General features: G+C 47.7%; 1 protein-coding gene across 4 annotated transcripts; it reads right to left on the bottom strand.

Annotated features, from left to right (window-relative positions):
* Positions 1-892: 892 nt before the first annotated feature.
* On the bottom strand, positions 893-26,697 carry DAZAP1 (DAZ associated protein 1). 4 transcript variants are annotated; one of them, XM_058041098.1, is made up of 12 exons: positions 26,560-26,697; positions 21,052-21,092; positions 20,064-20,230; positions 19,624-19,689; positions 19,014-19,124; positions 16,751-16,799; positions 12,490-12,572; positions 9,105-9,258; positions 7,119-7,148; positions 6,549-6,689; positions 5,645-5,827; positions 893-1,861 (listed from the first exon to the last, which is right to left on the bottom strand). In XM_058041098.1, exons 1-12 carry the CDS (start codon positions 26,589-26,591, stop codon positions 1,689-1,691), a joined length of 1,230 nt encoding a protein of 409 aa, XP_057897081.1. In that variant the 5' UTR covers positions 26,592-26,697; the 3' UTR covers positions 893-1,688. The 4 variants fall into 4 exon arrangements, with proteins under 4 accessions (XP_057897081.1, XP_057897082.1, XP_057897084.1 ...); XM_058041099.1 differs by having other exon boundaries at positions 19,014-19,121; XM_058041100.1 differs by lacking the exon at positions 893-1,861 and adding an exon at positions 1,870-2,274.
* Positions 26,698-27,345: the final 648 nt, after the last annotated feature.

Raw genomic sequence — 27,345 nt, 5'->3', positions numbered from 1 at the left:
TCTTCCCCCCAAACCTGCCCCTGCTGATCCAGGGAAATGTCGGGTTTCCTTCCCGCTGGCACAAGGTGGAACCCAGCAGTCACAGCCACCCCGGCTCTGAGCATCCCACGCTTTTTTGGGAAGCCGCCTTCATCTTTCACCTGTGGGGTTTCAGCTCCCCACGGGGGCCGGAGCTGCGGGTGTGGCCCAGCAGAACCGGCTCGTTCTGCACACGTTGGTCCGGTCTGGGCCCCGCAGGAGGTCCCAGATCTAACGGCCCACACGGGCCTGGAGGAGCTGGTTCTGCACAGACAGGAGACAATCCAAAGGGTTTTATCCCAGAAGAGGTGAAGATGTTGGGTGTCCTCTGTTCCAGGTGTACCCAGGGTGGGGCTGTGACATTTCCATGGATTCACACTCCTGAGGGGGATCCGGGTGGGCTCAGAAGTGACGCCTGCACAGGCATCCCTGGAGCAGCTCCTGTTCCAGCAGGAATTTCGAGCTCATGGATGTAAGAAGAGCAGAATCACGAGGATTTGAGCTTGAAGGATTCACAGCAAGCAGAACCAGAACCACATAAAACACAAAATTCCCCCTGAACAGACACAGTGACCTCCAGAGCACAGACACAGCCCAACCCACCCCCAGCTCCACCTCATTAACAGGGATTAATTACACCAGTGAGTCCTTCACCACATCAGGCTGGATCAAAGCTCTTCAAGGGTCTGGATCTGCTCCGGGCTGCAGGATCCCTCCCCAGTCAGACCCACGCAGCACTGGCTCCCTGGCAGTGCCACTCTGCACAGGACACAGCTGGTGACACCACAAAGCTGCCCCAGGACTCCTCCAGAAAACCCACACTCACAAAAGCAAAAAAAAAAAAAAAACCCAGAAAAATGGAGACAGGCTGGTGTTTCTAATCCAAAGGTTCTTGTCTTTATTCAAACCAGGGCTTGGCACTGCTCAGCGCCAAACGCACCAAAACCTTTTTGCCTGAGGGAAATCCACATCCGGCCGAGGCCTCGGGAGGGGGAGGCAGGTGGAGCCTCCGAGCAGCTCCTGCGCCCGCCCCGGCCCAGCTCCGCCCCCAGAACAAACAGCAAAATACACTCAGCAGGTTTCTGTCAACTCCCAGAGTTTCAAACCCTCCGCCCCAGCACTGCCGCGGGGAGGGAGGGAGGGAGGGGCTGCAGCTCTTCCCCCGCCTCCGACAGCGCTCACGGAAACCCTGTTTTAAATTAAAAAATAAGCCAGCATACATAGTAGAAAATTTCTCTTAAAAATTTCACAATCTGTAAATGTATATATTTTTTTTTCTTTTAAACATAAAAGTTTACAATATACGGTAAAACAAAGGCTCAGGAAAAATAATTTCAAAAAAAAGAAACCTGAAGTTTTGAATTAAAGCTGAAGACATTTTTAAAACCCTGTAATTTGAACCAGTGACATTTTCTTTATTTGTGCTGATGGGTTAGAGAAAGGAAAAATCTTTAAAAACTGCAGTCCAAACACCCACAGCTCTGCCTTCAGAAGCCATCTGCCCCCAACCCCTGCCCTCCCCCCGAAGAAAAAAAAAAAACAAACTGTTGTTAGGTTTTTCTTCCATCAAGTAATGTGATTGTCACAAGTTCAGAAGTCTGGGATCCCGGGCTCCAGCTGGGCCCAGAGGTCCCTGTGGGCAGCACTCACTCCCTGATTGGCAGCCCAGGCTAGCGCCGGTAGGGGTGGAATCCTTGCACGTTGTGGTTCTGTCCCCGCCCGAAGCCGCTGCCTCCTGCCGGGGGGCCGCTGGAGGGCTGCACCGAGGGGCCTCCGTAGGGAGGGGGCTGCTGGCTGGGATCAGAGAAACCTTGGCCAAACCCACTCAAGTCTTGTCCATACCCTGGGGAGAAGAGAAAGGCACAGGATGAGTTTCTAGGAATGGCCGTGGGTGTGAATCCCACAGCTGACAGTGCTCCCTTCTCAGGAACACAACCCAGAACAACACCTGGGAGGAGCAGCTCTGAGGTCCTGCAGGGATCTTCCCCCCTTTTCTGCAAAAATCACGAAGGAAGAGGTGTGCAGGAAGGTGGAACTGTGTTTGGGGTAATCCCAGCCAGGCTGGCAGTTCAACCATCCTGTGCGTAAACCATGACACATCTGCTCACAGTTTTGGGAGCAGTTTGGTTTTGGGTTGGGACCTGCACCACAGGCCACTCTGGAGTGAGCAGAGTTTAGGCATAGGGAGAAAAACAGGAGTTTCCTTTCCAAGAGAAAAGAAACCTTGTCCAAACCCACTCAAGTCTTGTCCATACCCTGGGGAGAAGGGAAAGGCACAGGATGAGTTTCTAGGAGCAGCCGTGGCTGGTGTGAACCCCACACCTGACAGTGCTCCCTCCCCAGGAGGAGCAGCAGCTCTGGGGTCCTGCAGGGATCTTCCCCCCTTTTCTACAAAAATCACAAAGGAATAGGTGTGCAGGAAGGTGGAACTGTGTTTGGAATAATCCCAGCCAGGCTGGCAGTTCAACCATCTGCTCACAGCTTTGGGTGCAGTTTGATTTTGGGTTGGGACCTGCACCAAAGGCCACTCTGGAGTGAGCAGAGTTTAGGGATGGAAAGGAAACCCCTGTTTTTTTTCCCTAGGAGAAAAGACTGGCTGCAATCCTTGCTACCAACACAAAATTCACTACTAGATGTAAATTAAGACGACTGAGAAATTGAGAAATTTAATTCAAATTCTCCTAATTAAATATGACTCTTAATCCTGGCATCAGTGCCAGCCCCTGCTCTGAAAGATGCTATTAAGGCTCCTAATTACCAAGAGCATTTCTGCAGTGCTGCCTCTCTCTGTGCAGGCTTAGAGCAGGTTTAACTCTCTTAATCCCAAACAAAGTCTCTTAGCACATCTCCAGCAGCTCAATTTCAAGCTCTGCTCTGTCCCTCAAGGACTTGCTGGCACTAATGAGCACTAAAACACAGCGAGCTCAGGCTCTGGGAGCTGCAAATGCTCCTCTTGGCACTTGTTCAGACACAGATAAGCAGGAGCCCAAAACTACAAGGGGATTGTTTGCCAAGGGGAGTGGAAAAACACAACCTCGAGTTGCTGTTTCTGCACAGTGGTGCAAATCACAGAGCTCAGGTTGTTTGTGATGGAGGAAACCCACAGCACACACCTGCAGAGCCACTCAGGACTCCCTGAGTGCCACACCTGGCTCTGCTTCCCTGTGTTGGTTTCAGTGTCTGGCTCCAAACCTGAGCCTGGATGGATCACCAGGATAAAACCTGGCCTGGCACAGCTCACTGAGGGGTTTTACCCAGCTGGGAGAGCTGCACTGCCCCAATAAACCCCAACACCTGAGAGAGCTGCACTGCCCCAACACAAACCCCAAACCTGGGAGAGCTGCACTGCCCTGACACAAACCCCAAACCCGAGAGAGCTGCACTGTCCCAATAAACCCCAAACCTGAGAGAGCTGCACTGCCCTGACACAAACCCCAAACCTGGGAGAGCTGCACTGGCCCAACAAAAACCCCAAACCTGAGAGAGCTGCACTGCCCCAATAAACCCCAAACCTGGGAGAGCTGCACTGCCCCAATAAACCCCAAACCTGGGAGAGCTGCACTGCCCTGACACAAACTCCAAACCTGAGAGAGCTGCACTGGCCCAACACAAACCCCAAACCTGAGAGAGCTGCACTGCCCCAATAAACCCCAAACACCTGAGAGAGAGCTGCACTGCCCCAATAAACCCCAAACCTGAGAGAGCTGCACTGCCCCAATAAACCCCAAACCTGAGAGAGCTGCACTGCCCCAACAAACCCCAAACCTGAGAGAGCTGCACTGCCCCTACACAAACCCCAAACCTGAGAGAGCTGCACTGCCCCAACACAAACCCCAAACACCTGAGAGAGCTGCACTGCCCCAACACAAACCCCAAACACCTGAGAGAGCTGCACTGCCCCAACAAACCCCAAACCTGAGCCCTGTCCCTGCCTCTCACCCTCTCCAACAGCCCCACAGGAACACCAGGGAACCTTCCAGGACCTGCCTGAGGCTCCTCCCTGACCTTGGGAGTGTAGATAAAGCTTTGGGGTGAGGCCTGAAGGGTGTGGAGCAGACAAACCCATCCTAGTCAGAACTGAAGGGACTGCACAGAGATAATGAATTTTTAATTATTTTAAATTAATGTAATTAATTTGATTTTGCAGGGTGTTAGTGCTGACACTCATCCTAGGTGCACACACTGAAGGGTTTAGGACAATGCCCAGGATAAACCTTACACTGCCTTGTGCTCATTAGGGGACTGTGTGGTTCTTTAAAGCCCACAAGCTTTATGCATTTATGTAAATATATGCAAATTAGGGACACTTCCAGGGATGGGGCAGCCACAGCTTCTCTAGAAAACCTATGCCAGGGTCTCAACAGCCTCACAGTGAGGAAGTTTTTCCTAATATCCAGTTTAAACCTATTCTTTTCCAGATCAAAGCCATTCCCCTTGTCCTGTCACCAGTTCCAGATGAAGAGTCCTTCTCCATCAGATCCTTCCTAAACTTCCAACACCTCCCAGACTCTGGCTGCTCCTCACTGATGTAACTGGCTGTGCAGGGATTTGTGCTTTATTTAGAAGAGTCCAACCCACTCCAAAAAGAATCTGCAAAGAGCCAAGTGCTGGCAGAACAAGAAAAACTTTGAATCACAAGGGCAAAACTATCCAGGAAATCAGCTGTGTAAGAAACAAATGAAAAAACATTTCAAACTCATCAACGTGAGAACATGCTGCTTCACAAACATCTCAAAGGCTCATCTTCCTTCAGAGGCTGCTTTACATTGCTGGAATTTTGAATATTATCTATTTAAATAAATGTTGTGAAGTTTTCATCTCATAGGAAAGTTTCTGCAGAAACTTGAGGCAGCACTACCACATGGAGAACATGTTTCAGCAGGGCACAACCTGAATCCACGAGCTGCTGCATGCAAAATTCCCTTCAGAAGTAAAAACTGACCAATTACAATCCCTTAAAAAAAACATTAGTACAGAGCTCTTTGGAGAGATCTTATTTGGAGAGCAGTGCTGAGAAACAGGGCTGAGAGGAGCAAGATGAGAATGAGAATTCCCTCTGAGCTCCCTCAGGGAGCAGCAGCCAAAATTTTACTCTGGAGCACAGGCATAATTTTAAAAAGAATTTGTTTTTTGTAGCATTGCCTGCCTGCTGTAAAACTTGTTAGCTCAGAGCCTTCTACCTCAAAGTTTCCTACAGAGCACAACAAAGCTTTGTACAGAACTGCATCTCCAGAGAGATGGGAAGGGATGAGAAAAGGGAGGAAAAGGCACAGGTTTGGATCCTTACACATGCACTGCCTGTCTCTCCATGCTGCTTTTACTCTTCAAATCTGTTCTCCAAGGTCTGGAGACACAAAAAAAAAAAAAGTTCACTACAAGCTCTGCAAAGCTTTTGGAGAGGAAGTTTGTGGAAACCAGGAAATGCACAAATCCCTGAAGCTTATTTTACAGCACAAAAGCAACACTTTAGAGCTAAGAAAATTCCCTCTGGCTAGAACATTGCATGATTTAAGGATGGCTTGAGCTGGTGGGAGCATTCCCATGCTGGAGAATGCCTGCAGCAAACTGTGTCCAACACTGTACCCAGGACTAAAGGGGAAGGGGATGAATTGCAGCAGTTACTCACCAAACTGACTGTAAGGGAATTCTGGCTGAGCAGTCGGGGGTTTGCTCATGTCCTGAGTTGCCTGAGATGGAGGTGGTGGTGGAGGAAAAGCGAGTGGTGCTGCCCCTGGAGTGGCAGGTGGAGGGGGGACTCCAGGGGGGGCAAACTGGTCAGGTGGAGGAGGTGGAGCACCATAACTAAAACCTGGAAGGACACAACAGGTGAACATCAACATCCTGCTTGGCTTTAGGGATGATGCAATTGAAAATCAACATTTCTGAGGCTATTACACCCCACGTGTTTGTGACCAGTGGCTGCACAGATTCACAGATTCTTGGTCAAAGATGGCCTAAAGATCTCAGCACCTTGCACAGGTGGGAGAAGTGTCCCCCCAAAGACAGAGCACAGAGAAAGGGCTAAAGCAGAACTGGGGACCAAATTGTGCTTACAGACATGAGAAGGGAGGAGGAAGTCAAATTAACCAAGATTTTAGGAGTAAAAAGTGATAACTGGACACTATTTTCCATCTTCTTTAAAGCAGGTTTGTAACAGACTTTTGCAATGGTGGCCTGAGAGGTAGGTGCTAAAATCCTATTTGTATTTCCAGTCCCAGTTGTGACCTTAATTCCTTAAGCTCCTCCAAAAAACCCTGCCAGTGTTTGGCCCAGGTCACCAACAATGAGCTGTAAGTTTTCTCTCTGATGTCCTAACAAAGGTGCACAATGTATCTAAATTTATTTAGCAACACAGATTTAAACTAGAGAACAGAAATGATTATTTCATGCAAGAATAAAATAATTAAAGAAAAAAAAATAATGCTACTGCTCTGAATATATAATTTGGAGAAAATAATTAATAGGTGAGACCAGGTCCAGCAAACAATGAGGAAAAGCTGGATGAGCTCCAGCTCCTGGGGGTCACTTACTAAATGGTGGAGGGGTGCCATAGCCCTGTGGAAATCCTTGTGGAGGTGGGAATCCCCCAGGAGGTGTGGAGACAATGTATGAGGTAAATGGAGGTGGTGGGGGAGGAGCTCCTCTGCCTGGAGGAGGGGGTCCATATCCACCTGGAAAAGGAAGAAAAACCAAAAACTGAACCACATGAATACCAAGGAGCTGCTGCTGGAGTCAGCTTCCTCTAGATGGGGTAAGGCTGTTGGGTGGATTTCAAACAGGTTCAGCCTTCTATGAATCCTCACTTTGGGAAATATTTGTCCTCTAAGTATCCCCACTGTAAATAATTGCAGTTTAGCATGTAATCCCTTGGTAACAAATGAATGTGGCTGGAACAGCAGGATGTGTGTCAGCTCCCATTACTGAGCTGCTAAGAAGCCACTGTCTTCCCCTCTGTTCTTCCAGGACAAATTCAATCAAGCTTTTAAATGTAGGTTAAATCCTACAGAAATCCAGAAATCACTGTGAATGCTCAAAGAAGCTGCACCCGTGCTTGGGAGGATTTTTTTCCTTTCAGAATTGGTCCCATATAATATACTTACCAATTGCCTGTCCAGCTGGCACCCACATCCCTAAAACAAAACAAAAAAAGAGCTTTAGACATCAGTGAAGCTGCATGCTCTGGAGCAGGGATGATGCAAGAAGAAGGATTTGGCTCTGGGATAGACTGGGTATCCTCCCCATGCCCCTTATAGAGTTATTTTTATGGCCTAAGCAACATTGTGGGACTATTTCTGAATGTGTAATTCTGGAAAGACTCTGAATCATTCAGCAAATGACACTCAGAAAAGACAGCAGTTCCCAATCCCAAATCAGATGGAGCATTTGAGAGCTGCCACATACAAAGTGCAAGAAACTACAGCACTACAGAGAACAAAACCCTAGAGAAGCCCAGCAGACTACACATCCAAGGGATTCTTAATTTACTACCAGGTTTATCTGAGTTATTTTTGCAGTTTTTGAAGCATAAAAAAGCCCTTCCCATCCCTTGTGCAGTGCTGAGATTGAAGGATAAATGTGCTCGTGTCTGACATTAATCTTTCCAGGAGATCAGATATCATTTTCCCTACTAATCACTGCATGGAAAATAATGGGAGTTTCTCAGTTTGCAGATTAGCACATCTGTGCACAATGTCAACCCTCAGCTGCAGCTTTCAAGTTAATCAGCACCGTGGGGAAATGAGCAATCCCTGTGCTGCATTTCCATCCATGGAGTGGGGATGGAGCAGCCACGCTCCCTGCACCCCCCAGGTGAACATTTCTCATCTCTCAGAGCAAGCAAGTCACAGCAACTCAATTATCCCTCCAGAAGTTATCAAAATTGTCTTTGGATGAACTCAGCATGTTTATCCTACCTCTGGAATCTCAGGGGGGTTGCAGCTATCAAACCCAGGCTGCTCCTGAGCCCTGCAGGGCTCCTGGTGTGCACTGAGTGCTCCCTGCACCAGACCTGCCTGGTGCTTCCCCAAGCTACATTAAGCAATAAAACTCAAAGGCAAGGCCATCCATTTCCCCCTCATCCCTTCCAGATTTTCCTGATAACTTCCTTTGAAACTGCCTCATCCTTGAAAAGGCATTTATCAGCCAAATTTATCATTGGGGTGTTGTGCAGAACTCACTCCACAGCTGGAGTCACAGCTGGAGCCTTCCCAACAGCTTCTCTGAGCTCCCCCAGCCCATGGGGACTCCATGTGGGGAGAGGCAGCTCCAAAGGGAACAGGTGGGACACACCTGGGACATGTGCCAGGCCTGGCACTGTCTTCTGCCAGTGAAAAAATGGATTTTTGGGAAAAGCAGTGAAAAAACTTTATAAAGGACTAGGGGGTGGAAATCTATGCGGGGTGGAAATCTATGGGGGGGTGCTAGCAGGGAAATAAGGCTGGGAACAACATCTAGACCAGAAACCCAAAGTGGAGTGAGCTGGAAAGGCTGGACAGGGAGAGGGTGGCACCCTGGGCAGGGTGGGCAGTGCCTTAGGGTGGTATGAGGGAAATAAAGCTGGGAGCAACATCTAGACCAGAAACCCAAACTGGAGTGAGCTGGAAAGGCTGGACAGGGAGAGGGTGGCACCCTGGGCAGCACCTTGGGGTGCTATAAGGGAAATAAAGCTGGGAACAACACCTAGACCAGCAAACTGAAGTGCAGCATGCTGGAAAGGTGGGACAGGGAGAGGGTGGCACCCTGGGCAGGCTGGTCAGCACCTTGAGGTGTTATAAGGGAAATAAAGCTGGGAACAACATCTAGACCAGAAAACCCAAACTGGAGTGAGCTGGAAAGGATGGACAGGGACAGGTTGGCACCCTGTCAGGGTGGGCAGGACCTTGGGGTGCTATGAGGGAAATAAAGCTGGGAATAACACCTAGACCAGAAACCCAAAGCAGAATGAACTGCAAAGGCCAGACAAGGAGAGGGTTGCACCCTGGGGTGCTATGAGGGAAATAAAGCTGGGAATAACACCTAGACCAGAAACCCAAAGCAGAATGAACTGAAAAGGCCAGACAAGGAGAGGGTTGCACCCTGGGCAGTACCTTGGGGGCCGTAGCCCTGCTGCCAGGTCGGAGGGGGCTGCCCTGCCCAGCCGTTGGCAGCGCTTGGCATGATCCTGCTCCCCCACTGGCTGGCCCCTGGTGGCCCTGGAGTTTGGCTCTTGCTGTCCCGAGGCTCAGCACGTTTCACCTCCACCTGAACAAACAGAGGCAGCGCTCAGCGGGGCTGGGGCGGCCCCGCGCCCCCCGGCCCCGCACACACACCCGCAGGTACACTTAAGACTACACTTAGCATCTTATGACTTATGTCTAAGTACTTAATTATTAAAAACTTAAGGCCAAGTAATTTACAATGTTTCTCAGGTACAGTGTAGGTGATGGTAAGGAATTACAAGTCCTACTGTTGAGGGATTCCAAGAAAAGCATCCTACAAATCGCTTCGGTCTCGTTGGCTTGAATCTTAAAACAGCAGTACCCTCTTACAGCAGCTCTGCACTTAAAACAGCAGAATCTTGGACATTAATGACAGGCTGATTTCATGTTCAAGGCAGGAGATAAGAAGATGATGTTTTCAGTTAAAAAACCAGAATTTGGAGTGAAGAGGCTGCTCTGAAAAAGGGTACTAATGCTTTAACCAAACATGTTTGGGGTCCATTTGGAAGTGACAGTTTAACCCACCCCAACTAACTGCAATTTCAGCTCTGCTCATACCTGAGAAACACACATTTTTTGAGATTTTTTTTTTGTATTGTTGTATTTTTTTTTTAAACTTAAGATTTTATTTAAATGTCTAATGGAAGATAAAGACTTACCTTCCCCAGGCTAACGCTTAAAGAATCTCAGTTAACTCAAACAATGTCAGAGGGAATGGATGTGATAAGAGAATCTTACATTACATCTAACAAAAAAGTAAACAAACATGCAAGTAATAAAAATGGACAGTTGAGTCAATAAGAAGCAATCTTCATACTGTGTTAAGTCAGTGACAAAACCCCTCCTGTTTTAAAAAATCAGTAACCACAGTGCTTAACTTATTTCATTCCAAGATAAAATGTCCTAGTGTTCCCAGCCATGGAATAAGTGCATTTGACCTACTTAAAATAAGCTGCACATTCAACATAAACCTCTCAAAAAAAAAATCCAGTTCTGATTTAATGAAACCCTCTCAGCACTCACTGAATTTGAGGCTTTTTTTTTTATTCCATGATTAATTTTAATGGGTGCCAGAGTACAAAGAAAATAAATCTCAATCATCAATGGGCTTGAGTAGTATGGAAAATAAAGTATTCAGAATTCTTCCTGCCATGTCTTAAAAGCCATTCATGTTGGAGAACAAACAGGAAACAGGCACAAGGCAAGGACAAAGCCCCCCACACCCCCCCTGCCAATGCCCCAAGGACATGAGACATGACAGTAACCAAATCTCTGTCAGCTCAAGGCCCTTCCAGAGAGGAACCAAGGGAATTTTTCAAAGGACTCAAATTAATGAGTCTTAACACATTTGCCTTGAGGGAATTCGGTTATTGCTTACAAAAGCAGAGGCCTTCTTGCAATTTTAATTTTTTCCCCCTCCTTTCAACAACATATGGATTCATTTCAGCAATACCTTTTTAATTACCAAAAAAGACAGAGATACCATTTTTAAAGCAGGCATGATTAGGCAGTGAAGGAGAGAGCAGGGGATCTGGAGCTCATTAATCCTTGTGGAAGAATCCCATTAATTTTTCAGTGCACACTTGGAAGCAGGGAACTGCCAAAGTGAGCACTGAAAATTCCCTGTGCAATAAGGAGGTTCAAATTCCACACCTGCCTAGAGCCCAGCTTACCCCAAGAACTGAGGCAACTCTATTAATCTGAGCTAAAAATCCCTGAATCCTGATTTTTTTTTGTCACTGAAAGGGGGGGAAAGGGCAAAAATCAATTATTTCAGTTTGGAATTGGGTTTGTTTGGGGAACACAGAGAACTCCAAGTCCCAGTGTTGTGTCAACAGCAAAGCAATGAGGGGACATCCAGGCTCACACTGGGCTCTCCATCCTCTCCCAGCACCTTGTGGGGGTTTATCTTTTGTTCCCATTTGGATCTGCTGCTTTGTGGGATCAGCTCCCACTTTAGGGTTTTGCTGAAGGCAATTCCAAGGGCAGATCAGGGAATATTGGGGGGATCCAGGTGATCCTTACACACCCCTGTGTGATTTACTACACCTGGGAGTGTCACACCAGGAACCAAGAACTGATGTTCTGGATCCCACAAGTCCATTCCTTTGTTCCCATTATCAGGAAACCAGCCAGCTCTGCACCCCAAATCAGGTTCACAGGAATTAAAGGCATTATTGCACTGCAAAATGAACCAGAACTCCACTGACATGCAGAGTGTGGCCCTTGCTAGCTAAGGAAAGGCTTATGAAATATCAGCACATAATTAAAACCTCACACAATGCACATAATTTAAGGAATGTGAGAATCTTCTGTGTCTCCCTGAACCCCTTCACTTCAAGTTTAGCAGCTTTAACATTTTGTTTAAAATCTGGATAAACCTTAAAGCTGTGCAAGGATTTAAATTTACCAGAATTTCCTGTGGTTCATTTTTCTTTAAATTACTCCTTTAAAACTTGAGTGTCCTGCAACAATTAATTTTGCTTTTAGGTTTGGGTTTCTTTTTTTTTTTTTTTTTTCTTCCACAGGTAAAAGTTATGTTCCTTGCTGAGTAACATCAAAGGAGCCTAAAAAATTCCTGCCTATCCAAGCCCCATTTGCTGACAACACAGTATGAAGATGAAACAACCAGAGGTCACTTAACTGCATTGTGGTTAAATACTATATAGAGTACGTGGGTTGGTATCAAAGTTTCACAGTAAGTGACCCAATTTTTTAAAAAACCAATCCTTCAGGATGTTTTTTTTTCTCCCTTTTTCTTTTCAAGTTTAAGATTATATAAAGCAGATCGTCTGACACCACTTCAAGATTTGAGCATCAAGTACACATCTGAAGGAGTGGTATCTTAAACCAAGCCTTGAAGAACTCAGATTTCACTGGGATTCTGCTTTTCCAACAGCTGGAAATCACTGATTTGTCTCCTTGCACCACAGCAGTGCTCAAAGCAGAGGCACTGAGCACCAGTTCACCCCAGAGATGATGATCCCAGTTCATCTGCTCAGCCAGAGCAGCCCCCAGGTCTGTACACACAAGGCCTCACCCCAAGCAGAGCCCACAGCCTGAATCCTCAGGATTCCATCCCTCCCTCCCCCAGGCTGCCCCATCCTCACTTCCCTCCTCCACAAACTCAGACTTTCCCCACCTCCATGGATAAAGCCTTGAATTTGGACTGCTGTGCTCTCCCATCAACAATTCAGCTGGATTCCCCAGTGAAATCGCTCATTGTCCAAGACTTGGTTCTTTCTTAAGGTAAAATAAAACTACAACTACACACTTTTTTGCCCATGATGTCGTGAAAATGCATGTTGACAGCCTGGTCCACTGATTGTTCGTCCTCGAAAGTAATAAATCCAAAACCTAGCCAACGACGAAGAGTGAATCAAGGTAGCAGGGTGTTGTGACACAAAACAGGATGATGAACAGTATTAGGGGCAGACCAAGGGTTCAAGCAGGGGTTTCAGATAACGACACTTGTGTTCAATTGGCAAAAACTCTGAGGAAATTGCAATGGATACTTCCTGTGAAGAGGCTTTAGTGCCTCGTCTCGATTGCGCGCATGCAGCTTCGAACTGAGCTCGTTAACCGGCTTTTAATTTGATTTTATTCCTCATCCACCTACCAGGAAATGGAAAAAAACTGCTAAAATCAAAATATTTGTGGGACAGCAGATTGAAGTCAAGCAACTTTGCTGCTCCTCCCTTTGATTCAGCCTAATTTCCCAAGGAAAACCTATCATATATCCCTGTTCCCCAAAGCTGCAAAGCAACTTCCTCCCAATCCCTTAGCCCAGCTTCCAGTTAGGGAAATATTTTCCATAGAAAAGAAAGTTAGTTTGGAAATGTAGCTGTTAAAGCATGAGAAATTTTACCACTCCATGGATGAATGAGAAGCTTCAGAAACTAACAACCTACATCAGAGGTTCTCAAGTTTTCCACACCTTGGAGAAAAAGCACAGAACAGGTGTTACTCCTTCCCAACAAGGCAGCTCCCCTGTGAGGTGTTGCTCACACAGAACGTGGCGTTGCTGCCACGTCCTGAATCGTTGCTTTCCATTTGAAAAATCCACACAACTTCCCAATGGGTGGCTCATTCCCTGGATTCAGCTGGATCCAGCAGCTTTTGATGCTTGGAGAGAAAACTCTGGGAAAGGAGGCAAAGCTCCCCTTTTGGAGGTCACTCTGAGAACCACTGCAGTAGGTTGTAGCTGCTGACACAGCCGAGAGAGTGGCAAAATCGTGGTTAATCCCCCAGGACAAGGCGGCTGCTTCATGCCATCACCCACTGGCTGCTGGTGGGGACAACCCAGGGCAGGGAGGGACACATGCAGTACAGGAATTGTGCCATTCTTTGGATTAGCTACAGAGAGGGGAGGAAAGGGGGGAGAGCAATAAAAATTCGAAAAAGAAACCCGAGGTGCGGCGTGGGAAGCGTTTATGGAACATGGATGCGGTTCTGCTTTTCTGAAACCCAAGATTTCCCCCTTGGTTTGCGTTTTGCTTTGCAGCTAGTGCTGACAGCAGCCAAATCTTGCTCTAAAGCGTTACAGAATACAGATCTAGCACAGGAATGTCTCTCCACGCTTATCCAACTGTGTTGGGTAAGCCCAAAGAGGCCTAGTGTAGAGAAAGTTTATATATATATATATATATAAAAATACACAAAGATACAGGCCAAAATAGATTCCAGCAGGTCAAATTCTGCTGTCAGCAACAAGAGCAAAAGACATCACTAAAATAAACTGAAAATAAAAAGGAAAAAACTTGGCATTTCCCACACACAAGAGACTGGCAGTATAAACGAAGTTTTGTGGAGCTGTGATGAAAGCAGCCTCGAAGCTGAGAGCAGCATTTCATCACAATATATTTGTCTGAGTTAACCAGAAATCCGAGTGTTGGAGCCAAAGGAAAAGTGTTTGTATTTAAATCATGTTTAGTATTCCAGCCTTTGTCTAAAAAGAGATGGGGAGGAAAAACAATGGATTCCATCTGGATGTGAAGGTTGTTGTTAAATTTGATTTCAAGGCTAAAGGAGGGGAATAGATTGTGGGATGGGGTTGGAGGGGTGGAACAGGGAGGGCAAGAGGTCATTGAGAAAAGCAATAAATAAATTTTAAAAAGGGGATTTGAAAGGGTCAGACAGCACAAGATAAAGAAGAGCACAGAAATCAGAGTAGCACAGCAAAACTCCAAGGTGAAGCTTTAAGCAGAAGTGATGAAATCCACCACCTGCAGCTTTAGCTTTTGAAGGTCAGGACTCTGCTAAAGGCTGGAGAAATGAACTGCACCCAGCAGGAATCCAAGAGGAGCAGAGCAGAGCGACAGAGCTGGTCTGCAGCCAAGAGAGGAGGAGAACAGACAGAGCAAGAACCTGGAAACCCCTTCCCAGCTGTTGGAACCAGGAGAAGCTGAGAGTGCACCAAAGCCCCTTGGTTCCTTCAGAGATGTGCCATGGCTGCTGTGCTTGGGGTGTGGGAAGAGTTTGGATGAGGCAGAGCTGGCAGGAGCAGGCAGGACTGGGAGGAAGCAAAGATCCTGTGGATACCTGACCCCAGCCAGCTCCTCAAGGACATCACCTGAGAATTTGGTGCCTCCTGAGGAGCTGGAGGTAAATGGATGCTACAGGAATTAGAACAGGGATCATGTTCCCTTCTCCTACCTGTAAACCAATGTGCACTCCCACAGGAAGGGTGGTAAAGTGAATGGGAAAAGGCAAAATTCAGAAGGGTCTAAGGAGAGATGGCACTGAATTGGCCTCTGGAATTTTATCTACAGTCATTTAAAGGATAAGGGGACAGAACAGCAAGAGAACACAGAGAAATCAAGAGAAAATGTGTTCTAGGATGCACAACCAGGAGTACCCAATACAAACTCGAGGAATGTTTCCTAGCACCCCCAGGGACTGCCAGGGCCATTTTGGGAGATGTGTTAGTCAGCACACTAAAAAAAGCCTGGAACAGCACAGAAACAAAAGGCAGAGAGAGAGAGAGAGAGAGGATTCAAGAGGTGCTTAAGAAGTCTGATGAATTAGGGGAGGAAGTTTTCTGTGGTGGAGACAAGACCTTTCCCCCACCTGGCACTTGTGCTTTGCACCCCAAGCCCTCCTTTGCCTGTGTTGTTTTTAGTAGAGCTTGAAGCAGAGAAGCCATTAATTGAGACAGGATTAATCCAGACCAGGCATGATGTTTAAGTACCTTTTGCACAGAGGCTGCAAGGCTGGGATTAAATATTGCAAAGATAGAGATGATACAATAATTACTGAAATATTTTAAAACTTCAGCCCCAAATTCCATTTGAATGCCAGTGCCTTTGTCTCCTCTATCCAAAACCAGCTGCTCTAAAGCATTGAAACAGATGAATTTATGTGCTGCTTAAATCAAAGGGATCTGCTGGAAGAAGATTAGGATAGCTAAAGCAAGAAAACAAAAAAAACAAATATATTGAAACTTCGTTTACACTCCAATAAAAGACAAAGCCCGTCCCTCCTCTGACTGCGGAACTGGCCTGTACCTCTGTGATAAATTATCACCTAGAGAGAAGAAATCTAAAGAGATATCGTTAATCACAGTCAAACAATTCACAAAGAGAAAAGAAACAAAAAAAAGAACTTACTTAACATTACCATACTTTACTATGAAACACTTAAATATGTCACTAAGGATGTATGTCTAAATTAAAAATAAAACTAAGACTTAACAGCTTAATAAATATGAAGTGAAGGATATATTTCTTAATAATGAGGCAGAAGAGAAATGAAAAGTTCAGATGGCAAACTATTCTCTAGCATGTTCAACATGCTACAGGGTGGGAGCACAGCTAAGCTTCATGTGCCAAAATATTGCCTCTTCCTTGGCAAACAAATGGTGGATGCAAAGGGTGACATGGAATTGCTTCATATTTTGACCAAAGGTTCCCAGTTTGATTCAATATCTAATGAATCTTTCAGGTTTTTGGGGTTTTTTATTCTCCTCCCCTCTTAAAAAGCAATCTGGTATACAGGGATTGTATATCCCAATTAAAAATATACATATATATATATATATTTCAGAATTATTTTGTGCTGTTTCAGAAGAGTTTTTTCTTGAATTTGAGGTGAAGCCATTTAACCAAAACAAAAAGCAGGTGATGGATGGATTCTGTCCTGTCTCGTGCTCTGACTGGAGCACCCCACATGCACTTACAGACCCAACGTACCTTTCATGTGGAACGGGAGGAAAATCTGATTTTTTTCCCCCCTCTCAAAAGTACCTTAAGCCACAGGAGTGGCTTGAGAATCAAATTTCATTCAACTATAAAAAAAAAACAACCCATCAATGAGCATGAAACATCTGAGTTGAAATGCACAGACCCAAGTGAAGCTGGAGATGAAGAAAGAGTCTAGACTTGAAGTGATGTTTGCCCAGTGAATTATTCTTTTTCCTGAGGCAACATAGGAGGGAAAAAAAAAAAATCTACCTTTTCTGATGGTGTGAAATAGTTTGCCATCTGACTATAGGAGAGTAGGAAGAAATTTCAAGGACAAACTAGATCAGCCTTTACCTCGGGGCCTCTGTTTCTCTGCGTCATAGATCATTACAACTTCAGTGACCTGGAAGAGAGAAGGGAAATTCTACTCCCTGTGCTCCAAGGGGAGGATGGAACAGTCACCACCAGCTGGTTCCTGCTCTCTACCCACAAAGCACAAGCCAAGTGCAGCCATCATCCCAGCAACAGCACAAAAATAGGGAATGTTGCTCTTCCTGGGAGTTCAGAAAGCCTGAGCTCATCTATTGTCTCATCACACTTGACATTTTAATTTAACATTGAGCTTTTGCACTGTTTGTACCCAATTCTATGCCTATTGCACACCCCAAAGGTTTGTTTTCCAACAACTCATCAGTGTAGCTTTTTAAAACATGATTTTCCCCATTTTTAACCATTTTCACTTTTGCCATGAAAAGCAGCTTGAGCTGCAGGCACCTCCAGGAACATGCAGGGCTCCTCTGATTGAATTACTGGAGCACCAGTTAAACCAATGCTTTAAACAGCTTTACAAAACCCCTCCAAGTTCTGGATGAGCAGTATCAGTGTGATTTTAACCTAAAAAAAGAAAAAAAATGGAAATTGCAAGCTGTTCAAAGGCTTCGGGATTATTCTTCTCAGAATGAGCACCACAGTGAGCTACAATTTAAACAAAACCTGAGGTGGAATGTTTATGTCAACATTAAAACAGCTGAAGGGAACTGCTCTGAAATCTCTCAGATGCAGAGAAGTGGTCACAAAATGGGTGTGATTTTGTAAAATTGCATCTTCAAGACAATCTCAGGATATTTTAACTCATGAGTAAAAATGAGTTTAAAGTCTGACACAATTTTATCTTTACTTACAGCTAGAAAACATTTGGGTTTGAGTTGCTGCACTCACTTGAGCACATCCTATTGAGGGATCCAGGTGGGGATAATGCCCCCCATCAGTGCCACATTTGTCCCTCCCCTGCTCCATTTGGGTCCTCTTCACCCTGGCCTTAATGACCCAGCCATTACTAGGGCTGAAAAATCAGTGCCTGCCTTGGGCTCTTCACTCTCGTGGCCACAAAACCTTTGTGAGACTCCACTGCTCCAAAGGGACTCGTTACAACTCCAGCAAGATTTTCTGATTTCTATACTATGAGTAAAGTGCTGCTACTTACTTTGAAGGGCACTTACAGTTGTGGCTGTTGCCTTCTACACCTGCAGGACATACCCTGTATCTCCCCAGCATCCAGGGCACAGCTGGAAAGCCAAGTCTGTGAGGAAGAGCCTTTTGAAACTACATCCCACAGCTGTGGAACGTGCTCCCTGTTTTTATTATTAGTCTACTGCAGCCTTTCAAGCTAAAGAAACAGTTGTTAGCTATTGTTTTTTTGTGGTTTTAAATGAATTGTATTAATGGAATTTTAAGTACTGATTTAAGTTGATAAACTTAAGAATTTGTTTCTCAATAAATGCTTTGCTGCCACTAAGAAATGTCAGAAAAAGGTTATTGAAAAAAGCATCAAAAACTACACTAAATGCTAATTAAGTTCATTTTTACCAGCACAGTCCTGAATTTAACTCACACAATCTTTAACTTCCTCAAACTTTTTCACAGCTGAATTATTTAATTCAGTTGTTTAGCATATGCCCCCACTTCTTTGAGGGCAGTGAGAGCTGGGATAAATGGGAATTAAAACTAAATTAAAACTAAATTAAAAAAATAGAGAAGATACAGTCATTTCAGTCCAAGGTTACAAACTGAATTAAAGAAGGTGCATGAGGAGCAGTTTGTCTCAGAATGGAGGTTCTAGGGACATCAGAACTGAGATTCCAGATGGTCTGAAAGCAGCTGCTGCTCCCCAAACAATGGCAGGAGACCCAAATTTAACCTGTCTGTACACACAGTCAAATACCAGGATCTTAAAATCCAGCCCATTGAGAGACTCACTGTTCCCAAAAAATAATCAGCAGACATTTTTAATTGCCCAGCTGAAAGTTATCAAGAGTAAGGGGGGTAAGGGTGGAAATAATAATAATAAAAGGAATCATTTTTAAGGCACCTCAGGAATTTTTGGAAGAAGGGACAGAATAATGCATCAGGTAGACTTAAACATGAGGAGACAGAAGCAGCAAAGTGAATTCCACATGAGCAGCAGGTTCTGCCAAGGGACATTTCCAGATGATGAATGTTCACTACAGTTCCTCACAAAACGCTTCAACAATTTGTCCAAATTCCCCCCAAATTTGACAGCTTGAGGAAAAGTGAGAGGAGGCAGCAGGGAGGGGAGGCACCTTCCCCCAGGACTCACCACTCCGAACTTCTTGAAGTATTCCCTGAGCTCTGTCTCGCCACAGTTATGAGGAATCCCACCAACAAAAATTTTATTGGATTTGTTGTTATCACTCCTGGATCCTTTCTGCTAAATCAAGGAGGAGAAAATTCAGTCAGAAGAACAATAAGGGTGGTGCTTTTATCATTTTACACTGAACCATGAACAATGGGCTCTGGCAGGCTGAGGGGAGAGCTCCAGCCCTGAAGTCTCCCAGGCATGAAAGGGAAGCACATTCTGAGCTCAGGGGTTCAGTGTCCCCTTTCTTCAGAGGACCAGGAATGCAGAGCCTGAGTTCTGAGGCCTTTGGCTCATTCTAAACTGAAATCTGGTGAAGCTGCAGGGTGTGGAGTGGGCTGCAACAGCATCAGCCCTGCCAGTGCTCTCAAATGTGAACAACTCCACTAAAAGCATCACTAAGAGCTTAGGAAACACCACACCCAGAGTGACACTGCTCTGCACAGAGCCTGCCCATGGAAATCTAAATTAAAGAAACTTTTTAGAAATGAGATTTACACTTGAGTTCTGCCTTTAAAACCTGGATATAACCCCAAGGAACTCCAGAGGACACACAGGGATCTCTCCTTACCCATCCTTCCTTCGGCCGTGTCCGCTCCGGCTGCATCCCCCGGGGTGTGCATGGCTTTGGGTCAATCTGGAAGAAGTTCCACTCTGGTCAGACTTCAGCACAATTTTGTTTTAAAGTTACATTTGTGGCAGCTGAACCCAGCCCTGCTGACATGCAGCTCCTCAGAGCTCAAACAACACAAGCCATGGAGGTAAGAGCTGCCTTAAAATAAACCATTTAAACCAATAACCAGGTTAACTCTGACACTCTGCAAATAAGGAGCCAGAATTTAAGGCAAATCTTTGAATCTGGTGCAAGAAATAAAAATAAAATAAAATAAAATAAAATAAAATAAAATAAAATAAAATAAAATAAAATAAAATAAAATAAAATAAAATAAAATAAAATAAAATAAAATAAAATAAAATAAAATAAAATAAAATAAAATCAACTCAACTTACATTTCGGCCATCTAACGTATGAGGTCTGCTGGCCAGCACTGTTCCCACACAGTTGGGATCTTTAAATTTGACAAATCCAAATCCTCGAGATTGATTTGTTGTTTTGTCTTTCATTATTACACAGTCTACAACTTCTCCATACTGGGAGAAGTAGCTACGAAGAGTTTCTGTCAAAGAAAAAAAAAAGCAAGTATTAAACAGAGCCAGATATTAACAACACCAGACTGTGTTTGCAATGATGAGACAACAGATCAGCAAACATGGAACACAGCTTCAAACTCATCTTTTCAAAATGATCACATCTTACTTCCTGTAAACAAATGGCAGACAACAGTTTATTTCCACTCATCCAAATGGAAAACAGCAGGGAAGGGATTATAAAAAGGGTTGTCTGTTGGGCTGACAAAAACTTCAGCATCAAATAATATAAACCTAGAAGTATTAATTATGAAAAATATATATATCACAGAATCACAGAATTTCTAGGTTGGAAGAGACCTTTAAGATCATCGAGTCCAACCCATGTTCTAACACCTCAACTAGATCATGGCACCAAGTGCCACATCCAGTCTTTTTTTAAACACATCAAGGGATGGTGACTCCACCACCTCCCTGGGTAGATGATTCCAGTATTTGACCACTCTTTCTGTGAAAAACTTCCTCCTTAATTCTAGCCTGTATCTCCCTTGGCTCAGCTTGAGACTGTGTCCTCTTTGTCTGTTGTTGCCTGGAGAAAGAGCCCGACCCCCAGCTCACCACAGGCACCCTTCAGGAAGTTGAAGAGAGTGATAAGGTCACCCCTGAGTCTCCTTTTCTCCAGGCTGAACAAGCCCAGCTCCCTCAGTCGTTTTTCATATATATCATATAGCTGAGTTGTCTCTAGAGAAAGTTTTATGAATTAGCAGAGGAGGCTCTCAGTGCAATCTCCCCCCACAGCAGTGCCTGTGAAGAGCTCCTGGCTGGGTTTTCACCAGCACAGGTTGCTCACCTTGTGTCGTGCTCCAGTCCAGGCCACCCACGAACAGCTTTCTGCAAACAAAGCACAGGACAGCTTTAGGGGCTACAGCACATGCTCCATCTGATTTAAGGCCCAGCTCAGCTCTTCTGGCCAGGTTTGGGGGTACCAGGACTCCAACATGCCCTACAAAGCTGGCACCATACTCAAATCAAACCCTTCCTCCTGCTCTCTGCTCCTCCCTCCCTCACCACAGAACACTCACTTGGCTGCCAGCACCTTGAAAGCAAAGCAGAACTGCCAGGCTGAGGCCTGAGCCAGAAGTCAAACCTGTGCAGCAGGTATTAATAACAGAGCAGCACTAATCCAGCAGTTGTGAAACCATTGCACAGCTCAGTTTCCAGATAGTGATTAGCAGGTGAGAAAGTCATGGCTAAACCCCAAACTAAACTGCTCAACGCTGATTCAACTCTTCCTCTGCAAAGAGCACCCAAATCTGCAGGGTTTCCTGTCCCAGCATGCCCAAGGACCTGGGTAGGTGCTACAGGAGCTCCGTGCCAGGCTGGAGCTCTGCAGCTCTTTATCAGCTCCTGGGTGTGCCAAAACTTCCAGCAGTCATTTACTCACTAATTAAAGGTTGGTTAGAGCTGCCTCAACACTTGCCCCTTGTCAGTACCAAGAATCAACCCCAAAAACACCCTGAGAGCTGAGTGCAGCTTCCTCCTGAGGAGCAGCATCCACCTCTGCTCTCGGGGAGCAGGGGCAGGACCCAGGGAACGTTGGGGCTGTGTCAGGGGAGGTTCATGCTGGGTATCAGGAAAGGTTCCTCCCCAGACTGTGCTGGGCACTGCCCAGGCTCCCCAGGGAGTGGGCACACCCCCAAAGCTGTCAGAGCTCCAGGAGCATTTGGACACTGCTGTCAGGGATAGGATGGGATTGTTGGGGTGTCTGTGCAGGGCTCTGATGATCCCTGGGCTTCACTTCCAGCTCAGGATTGTGTGATTCTGTGAAAAACTCTGCTGTTAATGGCTCCATGGCTCTGCACAGAAAAGCACTGGGATAGTTTATTTTTGGGGGATGCCCTCTGGTTCTCCATCAGACCTCAAAGAGGAAAAACCACATCCTTGCTTTGTCTTCTTTTTGCCTTCACCTACACCCGAGTACAGCTGAGGGTGGTGGGCATTCCTGCATCCTCACTTACATGGGCAAAGTTGGATTTCTCCTAACAAAAAAAATACTGAACTTCCTCTCACCTGCTCTTTTCAGAGGCAGGTAATGGCAGAGAGAGCAGCCCAGTCACCCCCAGTGAGAGCTGCAGGTGAACTGGGACTAGCAGGAAAATGAAGTTCCTGTGGAGCAGGGCAGCTCACTGACAAAACCAGCCTGTCCCTTTCCCCTTTGATTCCCTTCTCTGATAGGACATTGTGTCACAACCCTTCTGCACCAGCCAAAGTGACAAAATTCAACACTACACAGCACCTAGCAGCCTTGTTCCATTGAGGCAAATTCTGTTCTAAGTCACAGGCTGAGACGTGACACCAGTCTTGTCTTTCACCAAAACAGAGCAACTGTTAAGCACTGATCAAAGCATCTCCTTGAGCAGCCAGCAAACAACTGAGCTGGTGCCATGTGAGGCACAGACAGCCCTCAGTGTCACTGCTGTGTTATCACCATGCTAAAGGACGTGCCAGCCCTCCCTGGGAGCAGCAGGGCAGGCCCTGCACCCTGCCCTGGGTTATGCCCTGCAGCCCTGCCCTCTGTCAGAGCAGGCCTGTGTTCTGTGGGCATGCTGGGCATGACAAAGTTTCCCCCAAGGATTGGGAAAGTGCCCCCAGCTCCCTCTGGCAGAGCTCTGGCTCCTGGCACGGGCTCAGGGCCTTGTGCAACAGCAGCCAGTTCACAGCAACAGGTCCAGGCTTGGCCAAGGTGGCCCCACCATCATCCCCTGACCACCTTCCCTCCCCACACACAGGCCACAAACCTCTCTGTGCCTTTATTTTAAAGAAAAATAAGTAATTTCCTAATAGCAAAATAAAACCAGCTGACTTACTGCTATATTCACAATAAAGCTTTGATACATGTTAGTGACATTTTCTTTGAGGTTCTGGTTTGTTTTAGGGTGTTTTTAACTAAATTTGATAGCTTGGTATAAAAGATTAATTGATTTTACATCCTTGTAAAAGTACCAGCTGCGTTCTGAGAGAACACCAAGCTGTCTGAGGGAGGGAGGTCACTGAAACCTTCCAATTCCACCATGAATTATTTGTAGTCACCCTACATGGACTGCAACAGCAAAGCTGGGGTAGCTCAAGGCCAGCTGCAGCAGCTGTATGGAAATCCACAGCTCTGGTTTATATACATCCTATGGAATACCAAAAGCCAGGAATCCTCTGCCTTGGGTTTGAAGACACTGAGCAGGGCCAAAGTTCCCAAAATTCCAGATGTGGTGTGGTACAGGACAGCTGTGAGGCAGGATGGGGGTGTGAATGCTCCCCATGCTCAGCTGCATCACCAGAAAACTTTTGGTCCTAACAGCTCATGGGCTGGCAGCTATTCAATTCATAGAAATGTACAAAATTGATAAAATATCCTGAGCTGGAAGGGATCCATGAGCACTGGCACCCCAACAATCCCACCCTGTGCACCCCTAGGAGCAGTTTCCAAATGCTCCTGGAGCTCTGGGGGCTGGGACCATTCCCTGGGCAGTGCCCAGCACCCTCAGGGGGGAAGAACCTTCCCTGATCTCCAACCTGGCACAGCCCCAGGTTGTGCCCCTGCTCCCACAGAGCAGAGCTTGCTGCTGCCTTGGCAAGGAGCTGCAGACCCTGCTGAGTGTCCCCTCGTGCTCCTCAATGTTTGGAGTTCACACCCCAAAGCCCACACCTCCATAAAGGCCCAAATTGACAGTCTGGAGGACACTCCAGCCCCTCCAGCACAAAGCACCAGCCTGGCTTTGGGGCAGGTCAGTCTGTCCAGCAGGAGCAAGGAGATCCTGACAGGTGCAACAGCCCTGAAGCAGCAGAATTCCCCACAGGGATCACCTCAGGAGCACAAAGGGGGATGATGGATCTTCAGAAGCTGCAGCTGTATAATAAGTTTTAACCAAGTGTTCTGCCTCACTGCTTCCTGTGGGAATTTCATTGCCAATTTCTCGTTTTCATTGCCAATTTCTTGTTTTCATCGCCAATTTCTCGTTTGTTGCCATAAACATCCTTGCTGCTGGAGCAAATCAACTCAGGATTAGTAAAAAAAAAGCATGCACAGGTATTTAATAAACCAACAAAAGCATGAAGTCTTGGCCACATAAATAATTTGGGTTTTGATTAATAGCTCTGATCAACACCTCAGCACAGCCCCCATTAGCTGCAGGACAAAAGGATCAAGGTCAGCACTTTCTCCATCCAAACCAGCCTCAAGAATTAATTAATTATAACAAATAACACTCACAAGGCCCCTCCCCACCCATGCCAACACACCTGCAGGGCTCAGAGCTCCCTCAGGTACCTTCTCTGAAAATCTCTGCCCAGAAAAGCAGCTGAATTCAAACTTCCCCTCCACACCTGCCTCTCACAACAGCTTTAAACCAGAGCTTCCTTCTAAGGGCTGGAGCAGCTGAGCTTGTTCTGTGCTCTCATCTTCCCTCTGAGTGCTTTTGGGGAGGAGAATAAAGAAAATTTCCCTCTCTGATTAACCCCCAGCTATTCCCAATCTGATTACAGCCCCAAAGGATCCCAGCCTGTGACTGGGAACAAACTCTGTGCCAGCCCAGATGCTCAGGAGGGAGCTGATAGTCCATGGAATAACCTGGAGCCTGGCACTCACCTGCAGCTCAGGAAATCAGACCTGATCAGGCCTCTCACAAGGCACCAGACAAGGCCCAGGAGCAAATAAAAATACATTCAGAGCAAAACCCACTCATTTAAACAGGCCTCGTGCAATGTGTGCTGGAATTGGATCATCTCTAAGGTCCCTTCCAACCCAAACCATTCCAATGTGATATCCCAGTCACTTTCCCTGCCTCCTGTACTTTTAGGATTTACAAATTAAGAACATGCAGTAAATAAGCAGCTTACAAAGCAGTGCAAGCAGCATGGGACAAGTGGTTTGTGTTTCCAGTTTCAAACGAGGTGACCAGTCCTGATGGGCAAACACTGTGCCAAAACTTGCACTGCAAGAAGCAGCCAAGGATATTTTATAATTTGGTTTTTGCTACTTTGAGTTCTACCATGGCCAAGCCTGCAGCCTGATCATTTCAATGTCACCAGGGTACAGCTCTCAAGCAGAGTAATACTGAGTGCAGCTGGATCATCTCTAAGGTCCCTTCCAAGCCTTGCTATGATTCTCAAAGCACGTCAGAAGAACCAGACCAGTGTCAGGTTTTTGGTTTGGGAACGCTTAAAACCGGGATTTTCCTGCCTGGAACAGAGGCAGAGGACAGCAGAGGGGAGCTCGGGAGGGCAGCCCTGCCCTGAGGGGGACACGGAGGGTGAGGGGAGGCTCCTGGTGCCACCTTTGTCCCATCACCTTCTCCCTCCTCACCGCAAGCCCCTCGGGGTGGCCCTGATGAGTCACCAGAACAAAAACCCCAGCGAGGTCACAGAACCACAGAACAGACCCTCAAGGATCATCGAGACCAATTCCTGGCCCCGCACAGAACTCTTCAACAATCCCACCCTATGTCTGGGAGCGCTCCTGGAGCTCTGGCAGCCTCGGGGCCGGGACCATTCTCTGGGGAGCTTGAGCAGTGCCCCAGCACCCTCTGGGGGAAAAAAACCTTTCCCTGAGAGCCACCCTAAACCTCCCCGGCCACAGCTCCAGCCGTTCCCTCGGCTTCTGTCACTGGTGCCAGAGAGCAGAGCTCGGAGCTGCCCCTCTGCTTCCCCTTGTAGGAAGTTTAAAACTGCGACGAGATCTCCCCTCAGACTCCTCCACGCTGAACACACCAAGCAACCTCAGCCGCTCCTCCTAAGGCTTCCCCATGTCCGCTTCCCTCCTTTGCACGCTAACACCTCACTATCCTTCTTATACCGTGGCGCCTAAACTGCGCGCAGGACTCAAGGTGAGGCCGCACCAGCAGAGCGGGACAATCCCCTCCTTTTACCGGCGTGTCGTCCCCCCCCAGCCCCGTGTCCCCGCGTCAGGTGTGACCGGAGGGGAGGGCCCGAGGGAAGGGGCCGGGGTGGGACGCGGGCGGGCGCGGGGGGATCCGGTGCGGGCGGGCGCGGGAAGCGCCGCGGGCGGGTGACCTTGGGCGCGCGCACCTGCCGCAGCCCCGCGCGCGCGCCGGTCACGTGACGGCGGGGGGGGCCCGGGGGGGGGGGTGTGTGCGCCCTCACGGCCCCAACATGGCGGGACCGGCCCCCCCCTCAGCACCCCCGGCCCAGGACCGGCTCCCTCTCAATGCCCACCCAGCCCGCTACCGGTGCCCGCTCAGCCCCCCGGCCCGCGGGAGCGCCGGCGGGACGCTCTGCTGAGGTTGCGGGAAAAGGTGACCGAACCTCGCACCACCGTCCCAGCGCGCTGCCCTCCCCTTCCTCTCACCCGATCTCATCGGCGCCTCCCACGCTGTTCATGGCGGCGACTCCTCCGGGGCCGCGCCCGGCTCTTCCCTCCGGTGGCGGCGGTGCCAGCGGCGGGTCGTGGGGCCGCGGGCGGGCGCTCCCGGCCGTGTCCCGGTTCCCGTGTCCCGGTTCCCCCCCCGCCGCCCCCGGCCCGGCCCGGCCCCCCCCGCCGCGCGCTCGCGCTCCCTCAGCGCCGCCGCTGCGCGCGCACCCGCCCCTCGCTACGGGGTCTCCGGGGCCGCGCCCTGGGAGGGGCAGAGAGGGGCGTGGCCGCGCGCGCGCGGGGGCCGGCGGGAAGGGCAGTCCGCGCGCGCGGGGGGGGCGGGGCCTGCGCGGGGTCCCATTGATCCATCCCGGGATCTCATTGGTTATTCCAGGGTCCCATTGCCCATCCCTGGGATCCCATTGGCTATTCCAGGGTCCCATTGCCCATCCCGGGATCCCATTGGCTATTCCAGGGTCCCATTGATCCATCCCGGGATCCCATTGGCTATTCCAGGGTCCCATTGCCCATCCCTGGGATCCCATTGACCTTCCCCAGGGGTCCCATTGCCCATCCCGGAATTCCATTGCCCATCCCTGGGATCCCATTGCCTATCTCAGGGTCCCATTGACCCATCCTCAGGTCCCATTGACCATCCCCGGGGGTCTCATTGCCCATCCCAGGGGTCCCATTGCCTATTGCAGGATCCCATTGCCCATCCCCAGGGGTCTCATTGCCTGTCCCTGGGGTCGCATTGCCCACCCTCAGGGTCCCCATTGCCCA

Source organism: Melospiza georgiana, chromosome 26 (genome assembly GCF_028018845.1).
Source record: "Melospiza georgiana isolate bMelGeo1 chromosome 26, bMelGeo1.pri, whole genome shotgun sequence".
NCBI lineage: Eukaryota > Metazoa > Chordata > Aves > Passeriformes > Passerellidae > Melospiza > Melospiza georgiana.
The sequence above is the reverse complement of the archived record's forward strand: the minus strand, read 5'-3'. Positions and strand labels throughout refer to the sequence as shown.